Raw genomic sequence first — 13,674 nt, forward strand, 5'->3', positions numbered from 1 at the left:
ATAATGACAAAACTAATACTTCGCAGAAATGCCTTAGCAAACTTATGTTCACATGCCGTCACGTTAAGACAATCGGTTTTAAAGAGGATGACAAAAATGCACAATTTTGGTTACCCTACTATGCCTTTTATATGGACCTATGACCTTTGACCTTTAAAACCTTATGGTTTTGCTTTTTACCGTTTGACCTTAAAGACGCTCTTCCATGAAAACACAAGTCTCCTGATTGCAATTCTGTTTCCCAATTGGCAAAATACTGATAACTTAGTGGCGTTCGAAAACAAAAACAAACTGCATAGAAAATTAAAATTGCGTGCCATGTGTTATTTCCTGAATGAAATGTAGAAAATTATTAGTAAAAGAACAAAATTTTACTGCGTCGGCTATCTTTTTTTAAAGATAGTACTTGTTTTTAATTGCACCAAAGGAAACTTCTACGGCAGGCTTTTTTCGAAGCGGCTATTAAATACCTACAAAATGTTACCAAATTTAGCCGTGTAGTATTTCGGTCCATCAAACACTTGAAATATGCATCCTTTGAGGAATATTTCATCCACAATTTTCCATTGTATATGTAATTTTACATTCTATTTTGTTTGCTTTCTTTTGTATATAGATTGTATTCTATTCCTGTATATACGTTTAAGTCTAGTACATAGTATTGGATGACTCTGCATTGTTCATCTTTTTAACACTTTTAGTATGCTTTGCTGATATTTGTAGGAAAAATTATTTTTATTCAGATATGATTATAGTCAAAAACAAAACAAAAACGCATACATATTGTAAAAGTAAACAAAACAATTGTCTCTTATGCTGTTTAACCTTAATGAGACTGCATTTTTAAAGTGTTTTATAACTAGAAATTTATGAAAGTTATACATTATGCATTCGTTAATGACTACATGTATAGAAAGTATATGATATCATTGATGGTTTTGTGTAAGGTATTCTATCGTTTGGAATATTATGGGAGCACAAATGGAATTTACATTTTTTCATGGCTAAATCGCTATATGTTATCAGTGAGATGTTTGAAAAAAAATTCTGTTAGATTGCTAATTATATTCTAAATTCACCCTGTTCAACCGAACATAAAATATTTATGTGCATAACTGCCCAATTTTCAAGGCAAAGACCTCTCACATACTAGCAACCATTATCTCATATATAGGCATAAATAATCAAAAAATCATATTTGATTTTGTCAGACACGGTGACCATGTCGATGTACAAAGAAAGCTGCTATTACAAGCCAAGATTTTGTGAAACTAATAAACGATTATTCAAATCCTCTGAAACATATCCATCTTTGGCTTGGTCGGATTTCCAGCGACTGTGCATTTTAAATAATCTATCTGAGATTCCATATTTTGCTGCCATTGTAGCACCGCCTGATCGGAAACTATGCAAACCAAATTCTTTTTCGATACATCAAATTTTACTTAGAGTTTCTTTAATTATCTCTCTAGCCCGAATATAAGATAACATTTTATTTTTCGAACGTAATATATAACTATTCGATTTTTTCAAAAAAGATATGGATCTAAAAATATACATATCTGAATCCATATCAATATCTGCCTCTGTCAAATAAGACTAATATTTTGACACTCCAAAACATCTTGAACATAAGGTTTATATATAAAATTTTCATCGAATAATAGAGGCCAAAACGGCGAAGAAGGCCACCTAGGCACTACCAGTGTACCCACAGCTTTGCATTTAACGAAATGATTTATCACTTTAGATACCATAGAAACAGGAGGTACAAGCCAGTTATTGTGTCCATGTCAGTTACTTGTAAATGTTTCAATATTTTCTGAACCGGGATTCCAATATAAAGAATTATATCTGTCTAACTTTTTATTGTCCATATTTGCGAACCTATCAATTGTATGAGGACCCCATAAATTATTCATAAAATCAAAGACTTCAGTTGAGATACCCCAATCATCAACATCAATAATTCGACTTAGAAAATCTGCTCGTTTATTTTGATCTCGTGGAACCCACTTCACATATAGCGAAACACAATTAGCTATGCAAAAATTGTAAATAAAAAGTGTCAGACTTTGTAGTTCTAATATTTTACTACCCTTCTCTATAACACTGACGGCATTCTGACTGTCTGTATAAAAAGTTACAGTGCTGCCATAAATTAGATCACAAAAAGAGCTTAAGCAAATTTCAATTGCTTTAATCTCTCTCCATGTAGAACTTTTTACCTTTTCTGAAAATGTCCAAGATTTGTACATGACATGTGAAGAGTTTTGAATGAAACCTGCTGCACCTGTATCACTTGCATCGGAAAAAATACTATACTCACTTTCTTTGGCTAACAGAGGGACCGGAATCAACAATTGAAGATTATTTTTCCAAAAAACAAGTTCAAAAGCTACATCACTAAAAAAATTAATGTTAATAAATTGATCCCAATCATCACGTTCATTGATCACTGAAAATAAAGCTCTAGTCATAATTTGTGTAACATTTCCAAAAGCTGGTGTAAGGGAAATAACCTTCCCGCAAATTTTTGCCAGAGTTCTTATTCTAACCTTGTTAGAATTAGCTAATAAAATGCTTATCAGTTCTTGTAAATCTAAAACTTTCGCCTCCGGGATATGCAAAACGCATTCTTATAAATCCCATATAAATCCTAACCACTGAACTGTAGAAGGAAACCAGATACTCTTTTCTTTATTAGGCACGAATACGCTTTTCATCTTCTGAATCACTAGCAAGCTCATCAGATATGTATTCATTTACTGTTTGCCAACCACCCTCCGACTTGTCTGCTATCCTAATGTGTTTGTTCCTTTTCGTTAACAAATCCTGCGAATCCTTGATATATCTGACGGCTTTTCTTGTACGCCCTTGTTCAATACAAGAAACAGCAGAATCCAGATTATCTAGAATATCCACGTTCATCTCAAACTGGACTCTGTTCCCTTTGAATTTGAAATTTGTTTCCGCCTTCTTGACCTTTTTTGCTAAAGAATGGGTGGACTCGTTTGAATTCTGATGGCATATACCAGCTTTTGTAAAGATGTCTTTCCGCGATATGACATTAGCTGTTTTTGAAAATGCAATCGTAAAGGGCAGCATAGCCATTTTTCTGATTAGAAACTAAGAGTTTGTTTCTTACTTTATCATAATTCAATGCGCGGGGACTCATCAGATCATCATTCCTGCTAAGAATGATTCTATAACCTTTTCCGTAACTTTATATCATGATGATTACATTCTCACGTGGTTCTGCAATTTTAAATAGCCTTATAAATAAATAAAATATCTAGTTTTATTCATTATCCCTGTAACAAAATGCATCTAATTTTCTAATTAACCAGCACTACGATACTTTAACAAACAAAAAAGAAACTAGAGCAGCTCTAGGCAAATACAAAAGGATACCTTCCCGCTCCCCACCAGAGAATCAAAAAAGTGTTTGTAAGGAAAAAATCCTCAATTTTCAAGGTCCCTAACTTTTTTAAAGCCTTTTGAAATGAATTTTGACAGGTTTTATCATAGATGAAAACAATCTCATAAAAAATAAATTTCTTTACTGCCTTCTTACTTACCTTTACTGGCTTTTTACATACCTTTACTGGCTTCTTACATACCTTTACTGGCTTCTTACTTACCTTTACTGGCTTCTTACATACCTTTACTGGCTTCTTACTTACCTTTACTGGCTTCTTACATACCTTTACTGGCTTCTTACATACCTTTACTGGCTTCTTACTTACCTTTACTGGCTTCTTACATACCTTTACTGGCTTCTTACATACCTTGACTGGCTTCTTACATACTTCTAAGAAATAACGATGAATAATAGTACATATACTAAAAAGACAGTTTTTTAGGTCAGACAGATCAAGGACTAAATGTTAAGACTCTAAAATTTCTGGTATGATCATCTTTACGGAATACAAATGTATACCAAACACCCTAGCAGTGCTACGGACGGCTAAGGATTTTTCGAACTTAAATGGGCCTAGAGTATACGGGTATGTATATCATATTTCACTGGAAAGATAAATCAATGTAGTTTTTGAATATCATTCTTTTCAAACTAAAAAGTGCTAAAGTTTTCTGCTATTTGCGTTAATTAGAGGAAGGGTCAAAGATCAATCGACCCCAATACACTTTGATATGTAATTTAAGTGAAATCATTCATTGTAGGTATCGGAAAACAAGTAACATGTAAAGATCATATGTAAAGAATTTCAAAAATGTAAAAAAGAACTTTTTCCGACAAAAGTTGACCATTTAGTCACAGAAAAAAATGCCTCTAAAATTGATTGCATTTTAGTGTATTTTCAATGATTAAGAGACAATAAGACACCGTAGAATATTACAAGTATTCTTTATTGTATAACAAATAAAAGAAACAACGTTCTCGATTCGATCTGCAACATGGGCTTTACAAAATGAGTTTGAAGTTGCAAATTTGCACATATTTAAACTATTAACTGTACTAAAATTGTATAACACGGAATCGTTTGCGGACAATATGTCTAGTTTCCGGACTGTTTCATGAACAGAGACACATGTAAAGTATCGAGTCTACCTAAAGTTTTGATGTAAAGACTTAAGGTTTTGAGACATACAAAAATCATACATATTTGTTTTTGCTGCACTTGTCTTTATATGCTTGGACTTTAAAACTTTAAAGATTTAACCATGAATCAGGGATTCTCAAACAAAAAATGCGACTCGAGGTTCATGATAAGGCTGGATTTCGTAATGAATTTGATAATACATAAACTGTGAATTTTGAACTTTGCATGGAAGCATGTACAAACATGTACATGTATGTTGTCACAATATTTTTGTCTTATTATGTTTAACGATGCGCCAGGCTGATGCTTGTATTGCAATATCCTATGCAGTGGCGGATCCACACTGCAAAAAGAAGAAAGAAGTTCAGTCGCAATAAAAATTTCTAAGATTTTTTTACCTCTCAAAAAGATTCCAGTTTTAGTAGCCGTATGATTAGGACACAATGGTAATATAAATGTTATAGAATATTAGTTCAAAGGAAACATCATTGTCCAGGCCAGGGACGGATCAAAATTATTAAATAAAAAGAGAGGCGCTCTGATCAAGACGTTTAAAAACAGGGGATACAATCTATCGTTTGCTATATTTACTGTCTGTAAGTTGTTATAACTTAATTTTTTTTGCGGCGTAAACATACTTGTGCAGAGCAGTTGTAGTTATTGGTCTGTGCATTGAATTGTGCGTTAGTTCTGTTTTCATATTTTGACAAGGTAGAAAAATTGTTTTGAACATTTACAATGTCATAGTATTAATTTTCGGGCAGCTAATCATGTCTGTCTTCTTCACGCAAAGAATGAATAAGTGAGCCACTTTATGGTTCATTCTATTTCTGATTTGTTATAATCTAAATACCAATAAGAATTAAACAGGTCTTTCCCCCTTCTTCCACGCAATGGGAGGGACAGGACCGTAACCCTGGCTTAACGAAGAAATCTAGGAATAGGAAATAAGCCACTCATAAATTGGAAACTTTTCATCAGTCTGTATGATAGTAAAGGCCGATTTTATTTGAAATAATCCGTTTACAAAAAATCATTGTAACGTTCTCTTTTTCAACGTCACATATTAGATGATTTTTAAGCAATGCCGGAGTTTCCCTCCTTCGATTTAACCGGAACGACATCATTTATATAAGAACAGATCGGAAAAACAGAAAAAAATGCGTTAAAATTAATATCCTACCGATGAACATGTCCCAAACCCCAGTTTTTTTGTTTTGTTTTTTTTTTTTTTGTTTTGTTTTGTTTCGTTTTGTTTTGTTTTTGTTTTTTGTTTTTTGTTTTTTTGTTTTTTGTTATTTTTTTGTTTGTTTATTTGTTTGGTTGTTTTTTTTTATCAAGCCTAGCTTACTAGTTAATTCTTTCAATTCATATATGTTATTCCTATGACTTCTTTTATATTTTTTGGTGCTTTGTCTTGACAATGAATACCCTTTTCTTCATTCCAATTTCCTGAAAATGAACATTGTTGAGCGCTCGATTATTGAATAACAGAAAAAAAATATGTCGAACTTTTATCTATCTGCTTAAAAAGCACTTAAAATATTGATCATGTCAAAAAAATTGTTACTTAGGATAATATTCATGCTATTCTGTTGTACCAACAGTTCCGATACAGAACAGGTTGTCCGGAAAATTATTTCATATTTTACAATTTTAGCATACTTAGTAGTTAAAATATGTCAAAATTTGCAAATTCAAACATATTTTGTAAAGCCCATTTTACAGATCGAATCGAGATTGTTGTGTTTATTTTATTTGTTATACAATAAAGAATACTCAGATATACATTGTTATATTCTACGGTGTCTTATTATCTCTTAATCATTGAAAATGCACTAAAATGCAGCCATTTTTAGGGGCAATTTTGTTCTATGATTAAATAGTCTTTTGTCAGTTTTACATTTTAGAAATTCTATATACATGTGACCTTTACATATTACTTGTTTCCTATACCTACAATAAATGATTTCACTTAAATTACTTATCAAAGTGTAGTCTGCGTATCTACGGCAAGCTCTGGCTAAACGTATGGATTGTTGAGGGAACGCTCAAGGGATGTTGCTAAAGGGAAAGTTGACAATTCGGAATCAGAAGTCATCGCGTTGTATAGTTTTGCCAAGTGTATTCATTTACCATTCATCAAGGGAACCAAGGTTATAGTGGTAATCAAAAGAATGCAATCCAGGGACATGGAAAACACTTAACAAAGAACATAGAGTAACTAAAATCATACATACAAAGTAACAAAAGCGAATGAGCAACTCGGACTCCACTAAAAACTGGGAGGATGGACCCTGTCCTGATAAGATATACGGCAATAAAAAAGAAAAGTAAATACTTGTCAAATAACTAAAATTTATTGCAAGTAAAACCAAGACAACATAAGAATTTGATATCGACTTTTAAACTAGAACTTTGGTAAAGCACTTTAGAATTTTCTTTGTTCCAATGTTTTATTGTAATTAACGTACACACATTGTTATGTGTTAGATATAAAGACGGAGGCAACGAAGTTCATCGCCTACCTCAAGATTTGTTGCTATATTTTGTATCATATTAAGTAACAGATTAGTCACCACGTCTTTGTTAATACCGGCGCCAAACCCAAACTTAACTTAAAGCGTAGAACTTGAGACCATGATTTACTGTAAACAACCGGTTTCTTTACGACTAACTTGTATGCTGGTACTAGTCTAAAACTAAACAATATGAACATGCACGAAACATTAATTGTAATTAGTAAAATTTTATTGTACTTGAAAAAAAAAAGAAATATAGAAAGTCGATATGAATCCTATTTACTTATTAAAGTCTTATTGTGTGGTATTGCGGTTATAACCGTTATAGGACTCGAGTTAACGCCTGTCGTGTAACGATCTCACTGCCTTAGAAATTGTCTTGTCTGGTCGATGTGCATCATATTACTTTTGATAACATCCCTTCTGTTGTCAATAAAGGTAGTTTACTCTATTTTGCCAGTTACATTTCAACATGAATTGCTTCAATATTTCCTTCTAACATATGTAATATAAATATTTCGTCGTTTTCCTTACCTATGTGTTTGTCTCACAGTAAAAAAAAAGAGTTATAGTGCTTACCTTGTCAACTATATTGTGGACGTGTGGTTGTACCTAATCAACGTATATATTGCCTATCAACTTACTGCATAATTTATATCTGGTTATTGATCTGCATGTCAAGTAACAATGCATAGCATCATATTTCAAGATCATTTATAATTGATCAATACAAGGTTTTGTTTGTTTGTTTGTTTGTTTGTTGGGGTTTAACGTCCGAGCAGCAATATTTCAGCTATATTTAAACGATGAACATGAAATTGATGATAAAATGAACATGAAATGATGATGAATTGAAAAAGGGATGGAACACAAGGGCAATGGAGTCGACAAATTTTGATTGCAACTGGATTTTGGGAGAGATGGGTAGGGTCGGGCAATTTAGCCTTCTGTGGCGAAGCCCTATGGTTCCTACTCCGGAAGAATACCACAGTAGGGTTCTTTAACGTGCGAGGAACGTGGCATCTTTCCCAACACGATGCACCACTATGGTTTGCAGTCAGGTTTTCCATATTGTAGCCTGACAACCTCAGCATGTAACACGCCAGGGGTACTCCATTGACCACCTGGGGCACACATCCCAGTTGCTCTGTGGGCAGAGCGCCCTAGCCCCCGTCTAGGATTCTGAGCACTATTTAGTCGCCTTTTACGACAAGCTTAGCGCTGCTGCAGGCCTATTCTTTTGACACCCGGACCTGTACGGGGGAATCAATACAAGGTAAATTATCATTGTCATGGAATATGCGTTCTTTTGAATGTTTAAATTAACACTCATAAAGAATAAAAGAATGGTATGGATGTTAGTTCTGTCATTCATACTTGATTGCATTAGATAGTTTTTGGGGCTCTTGCAAATATCGATTTTTGTTATCAATCATTGAAAAAAAACATGTCAGTTTGTTGTTTGCAACACAGTAATATATTTAATTGTGGCTTCATATATATTAACTTTTCGCCAGCTTTGATCTTTCTTTTGCCTATCAGTAAATATTTTCTTCTTTTTCGGATTTTAATCAAGACTGGAAGCAATAAGCTACCAAAACGTTTAACTTGACATTTTTGCAAATTGAATTAACGTTCTTAGAATGTTTTAAAAGTGATAAACACTCAATGATTTATTGTTGGTTACCACGAGGTCCAAGGTTATTAAAGTCATAAACGCAGCAATCATTCCTAAGAATAACATATAGTTCTGACCAAAATATTGAGTGTAGAAATACTCTTTATTACTATAAAAGTATTTTTCGACAAATAATATATTTAAAAAAAGAAAAGAACACATAGCGTAGATATTGCACAAATCATTATTGCAAAAAATATATAATGTTCACAACCACTTATTGATTAAGATTTAGAATTGTCCGCCGTAATTTCAACTTCTGTCACACCCGTTACATCACATAGTTGTTTACAATAGAAATTTGCGATAATTTCTCGTCTTCCTGCTCGTCTTGGCTTTATCTGGATAGTTTCTCTCATTTCTTCACCGGGTGCAATTGGTTTCCTAAAAGAATAGGAGTATTACATTCACTAGAACACTCTCTGCAATATTAGTCAATAAAAAACGTTTTGAAATGACAGAAAAATAAGAGTTCGGGACCAACTTTTATTCATTATTATTTACCATCTATGGGTTTAGATGTAAAGCAATATTTTCTTTACATTAATTATACGCTGATCATGAGTATCTCAATCTTTTTTTTTTATTTAAGTTTTGAATCTTGGACAAAACCATAGAAACCACGAAATCCAAAAACCATAACACCTTTTTTGTTTATGAAATGCATATGCATTAGCTTACTTTATTTTAAATGTGTTGACTTTTTGCATACCAGGTCCCTCCACATTAACATATCCTCCTGACAGGGGTACTGACAAGGTGTTAACGAGTTTTACTATAACATCAAATGGCTTCCCCACTGTTGCGTTTCCATCCGTCTGAAATAAAATACATATATGGCAACAATTTGATACTTACAATATATGCAAGTAGGATTCCGTTTTACGCATTTTTGACTGCATTACTTGAAATATTTTAAAGGCAATCATTGACGAAACATTTATATATTTTTAAATCATTAAATTGCAGTGAGTGAAAGAAGTTTCGATGAATGGAATCTAGACACATAGGTCGATTTGAAACGATTTGCCTAAAATGAATGCGTGTTTGTCTAGCTTCTGATGATTAAAGGGACACTTGCACGAAATGGCAATCCTGTTTGATTGGCTAGATATAAGTATTTAAAATATTTTCACAAAATTTAATTACGTTTGATATCATATTTGTGCCACAACAAACCTCCACATTTCCTGAATGGTACAAAACCCTACGATACATAACTAACTGGTGAGTGGTATATGATATGTTTTGAAAACAACTGAAAACCATGTTTCTTAAAATCTTGTTTTCATACTTTAGGAACACCATGAAAAACATGAAAACATATGTTTGGACTAACAAATTAATTCATGAAAAAAGGTAATTAAAACCAAATGGTAATTTTGTCTTCCACAGGACTTAATGTATAAAGAAGATACAGTGTTTATACAATTTAGAAAAAAAAACTTTCTTTCATGTGATTTTACAGGCACAAAGACATAAATGTTCATATTGTTACTAAACATAAGGTCATAAGTTGCTTGAACATTATTATTGTAATGGACTACATAAAGCCAGGATGGTTGACAGAATGCACTGAGTTGATTGATTGATTGTTGGGGTTTAACGTCCGAGCAACAATATTTCAGCTATATTCAGACGATGAACAAGAAAAAGATGATAAAATGAACATGAAATGATGATGAAATGAAGAAGGGATGAGACACAAGGATAATGGGGTCGACAAAGTTTGATTACCACTGGAAATAGGGAGAGGTGGGTAGGGTCGGGCAATTTAGCCTCCTGTGGCGAAGCCCTATGGTTCCTACTCCGAGAGAATACCACAGTAGGGTTCTTTAACGTGCAAGGAACGTGGCATCTTTCCCAACACGGTGCACCACTATGGTTTGCGGTCAGGTTTTCCGTATTATAGCCTGACAACCCCAGCATGTAACACGCCAGGGGTACCCCATCCCACATCCTGGGGCATACAACCCACTTGCTCTCTGGGCAAAGCGCCCTAGCCCCGGTTAGGGTTCTGAGCACTATTTAGTTGCCTTTTACGACAAGCTTAGCACTGCTGCAGGCCTATTCTTTTGACACCCGGACCCGCACGGGTCCAGAATGCACTGAGAAAACGAGAATAAAACAATTCCTTTAAAAACCGCCATACCTACCTTTAGTTCTAAATTAGGTCTCTCGCATCGGAGAATATCTCTTTTGATAAATTTCTGGTTGGTATCTTTCACATTGGCAATGACAAAAATGTTAACATGACTATCTGGATCGATAGTATTAATGTAATCAGTTGCTTTAAGTGACAGTTTGGTACTGTTTTCTGAAATTATGCAAAACAATCATTTGTTCTGAATGTGAAAAAAAAACACTACAATTCATTTTTATACTTAGTCTTTAATTGTAATATGTTAATAGAATTTTGAGGGAATCAAAAAAATGATTTTATCAAATTTCAATAAAAATGGTTTCCTGCAGCTATTTGTAAAACACCTATGTCCATTTACACCAATGGGTTTAATTAACCACAATTGACCAAAACTGATTATAATAAACTAATGATATGTATTTAAAGAAGTACAAAACACCACCTGATTCGTCAATTGCAACATGTAAAAGGTAAACAAAATTTACTATTAAGCAAAATATTTATAATATAGTACTACTAGATGAAGCTAACGAAAACAAAACCTATACCAATTTAACTTGTGACCTGATTGCCTATATCTTTCGTAGAGTTATCGGTCCTTTCTCTCCTTTATCGATAACCCTGTCGAAGAGAATGCTTAAAGTAAAGTGATATGCTCTGCAAATATGGAAGTTTTAAATATTGGTCAACTCGGACACAAATCGTTCAAAGTACATGGGCCACACACATCTAAAGACAAGTCACATATATATCGTTAAGGTCTCCACAGCTTATAACTTTTACCTCCTACATGTAATCCCTGACTTATATTATATGAAGGTAGAAATTCCACAATCTACCTTTTCACATACCTGCACCTGGTTCTAATACATTGGCTGCTAAACTATCTTTGAGATCGTTGGACGGAACAGCAGTATATTTTGTTGCTATGGCAGCTATATAGATATCTACAACACGTGATTCCTTCCCATTGTTCTTCATGGAAACTTCAACATCTATATCCCCAGACTTCTGATTGATTCCACTATAACTGAACTCTATATCATTCGTAGGGGAACTGACAATTTTTACATCACTTCGAGTACACAGTTTCTTTGCTAGTTTAACAACTGCTTCATAATCAGATGTTCCTATAAAAAGATACAAATATGTGTTAGCCATTCATAAATTCCTATGAAGAGTACAAAACGTCCAGAAACATATTTTGATTCGTTTTAACTGTTTTAAGCTCAACTAGGTCGATCTGTTGAACAGTGTTATTCATCAATCATCAGTATTGTTTCCATATCTATATTTACAATGCATCTTGGACTTAAGAAATATAATATTTGCAGAGCTAATGGAAACAATTCTTTACTAGCCGTTTCATTAATCAGTTGTATGGCAAAAAATGGCAAAAGAAACATAGTATCATTCTGCTTCAAGACGATAAAAGGTTTACAAACGGATTATATGTATTTTTTTATTTCACTGTCTGTCGCTGTTAACTTATGATCAGAGTAAGAAAATCATTAAAATCTGAAAAACAATCAACAATACAATTACAGCAAATAAGGATATCAAAAAGGGAAAGAGAGAACAAGAGGATTCTTAAATACAAATAAATAACTTGGTCACCCCCTAAAACACCCTAGCTCATGCCTAGTCTCAGGGGCGACAGAATATTATTTTGATGGCAGTTACCTTCTGGGTGTTTGTAACAGTTGGTGACATCTTCTCTAGAAATAGTATTGACAGCTTTTGTACTGATAAACGTTCCCACAATTCCTCTTTCTACAGATACAGGTTCCATGTTTCCATCCGGGTCAATAGTCCAATGAATCCTGTCACCGTTCACTTCAGCAAACAGAAACCTTGCATCAAAGCCTAAATAGAGCTTCCCTTCCCTAACAGCTTTGACAGAACATGGACCGCATGTAAATACACCTAGTAAATAAATAAATTATCTTGATAAACTAACGTGTTTGTTTACTTTGGCTTGTTCATTAATTTTTAAATAGCTTTATCTATTAATTTAAAAAAGACAATTTTATTATTATTATTATTATTATTATTGACAGCTTTTCGCTGAAAAACGATTTTGTTTTTTAAAAGTTTTAGAAGACTAACCTTCATTACATTCCTGTGGTGTAGGATCAAATGCCTGCCAACCATCATAACCGTCAGGAAGATCAGGACGCCTGAACCAAGACTCGTTCCACACATGGAAATCCCTAAGTGTTACAATTAATTGGTGATTAAACATAATGGTCTTCTTTAGATCTCTATGCCCAGACTTTTCCTAGTCTGTTGACGCTTTTAAACATTTTACCGAATATCTTATTCTCTTTTTACATTTAGCATATAATGATGTTAAGAAATTTTTTATATTCAAATATAATTGTTAATTGAGACTTCTATTGTTATGAATTCTTTTCAATATCAAACAAATAGTAGTTTTCTTATTTATTGTACCCACCATATGGTGTCATTTAAAAGTTTCTTTGGTTTTTGTTCTGTGGACCAAAAATTGTCAATCTGGTGGCTGAAATCACTGTCATGGGCTGATATGAAGTTAGTTATACATCTCGTGGGAATACCAAGTGCACGAAGCGCTGAAAAAGAGTTCGATATGACGCACCAAAAGCAGATAAGCTTTTTTTTCAAAAACTGAAGCCTATTGACCATTTTTTGAGAAACGCGAAAGTTCGTGAATGTGTTATTTCTTATCTTTTCTCTTTCTTTCAAGTATTATATTGTCCCGAGTAACAAATAAATATTTCATTT

At 33.4% G+C, this 13,674-nt stretch overlaps 1 protein-coding gene and 1 pseudogene across 3 annotated transcripts in view; both read right to left on the minus strand.

Annotated features, from left to right (window-relative positions):
* Window positions 1-1,589: 1,589 nt before the first annotated feature.
* Window positions 1,590-2,726, minus strand: LOC148616126 (uncharacterized; annotated as a pseudogene).
* Window positions 2,727-8,849: 6,123 nt separating this feature from the next.
* The window catches only part of LOC148616127 (protein-glutamine gamma-glutamyltransferase K-like), a 32,985-nt gene continuing 28,160 nt past the window's right edge, over window positions 8,850-13,674 (minus strand). For all 3 annotated transcript variants that reach the window (XM_088582837.1, XM_088582836.1, XM_088582838.1), the window contains 7 exons: window positions 13,367-13,502; window positions 13,018-13,121; window positions 12,592-12,834; window positions 11,760-12,038; window positions 10,922-11,082; window positions 9,447-9,583; window positions 8,850-9,149 (listed from right to left, as the gene is read on the minus strand). In XM_088582837.1, the coding sequence (XP_088438963.1) occupies window positions 8,990-9,149; window positions 9,447-9,583; window positions 10,922-11,082; window positions 11,760-12,038; window positions 12,592-12,834; window positions 13,018-13,121; window positions 13,367-13,502 (1,220 nt within the window). In that variant the 3' untranslated portion in view covers window positions 8,850-8,989. The remainder of the gene's footprint in view (window positions 9,150-9,446; window positions 9,584-10,921; window positions 11,083-11,759; window positions 12,039-12,591; window positions 12,835-13,017; window positions 13,122-13,366; window positions 13,503-13,674) is intronic.

This window comes from Perna viridis, chromosome 5, assembly GCF_037379345.1.
Source record: "Perna viridis isolate PV_CMFRI_1.1 ecotype Kerala chromosome 5, ASM3737934v1, whole genome shotgun sequence".
NCBI lineage: Eukaryota > Metazoa > Mollusca > Bivalvia > Mytilida > Mytilidae > Perna > Perna viridis.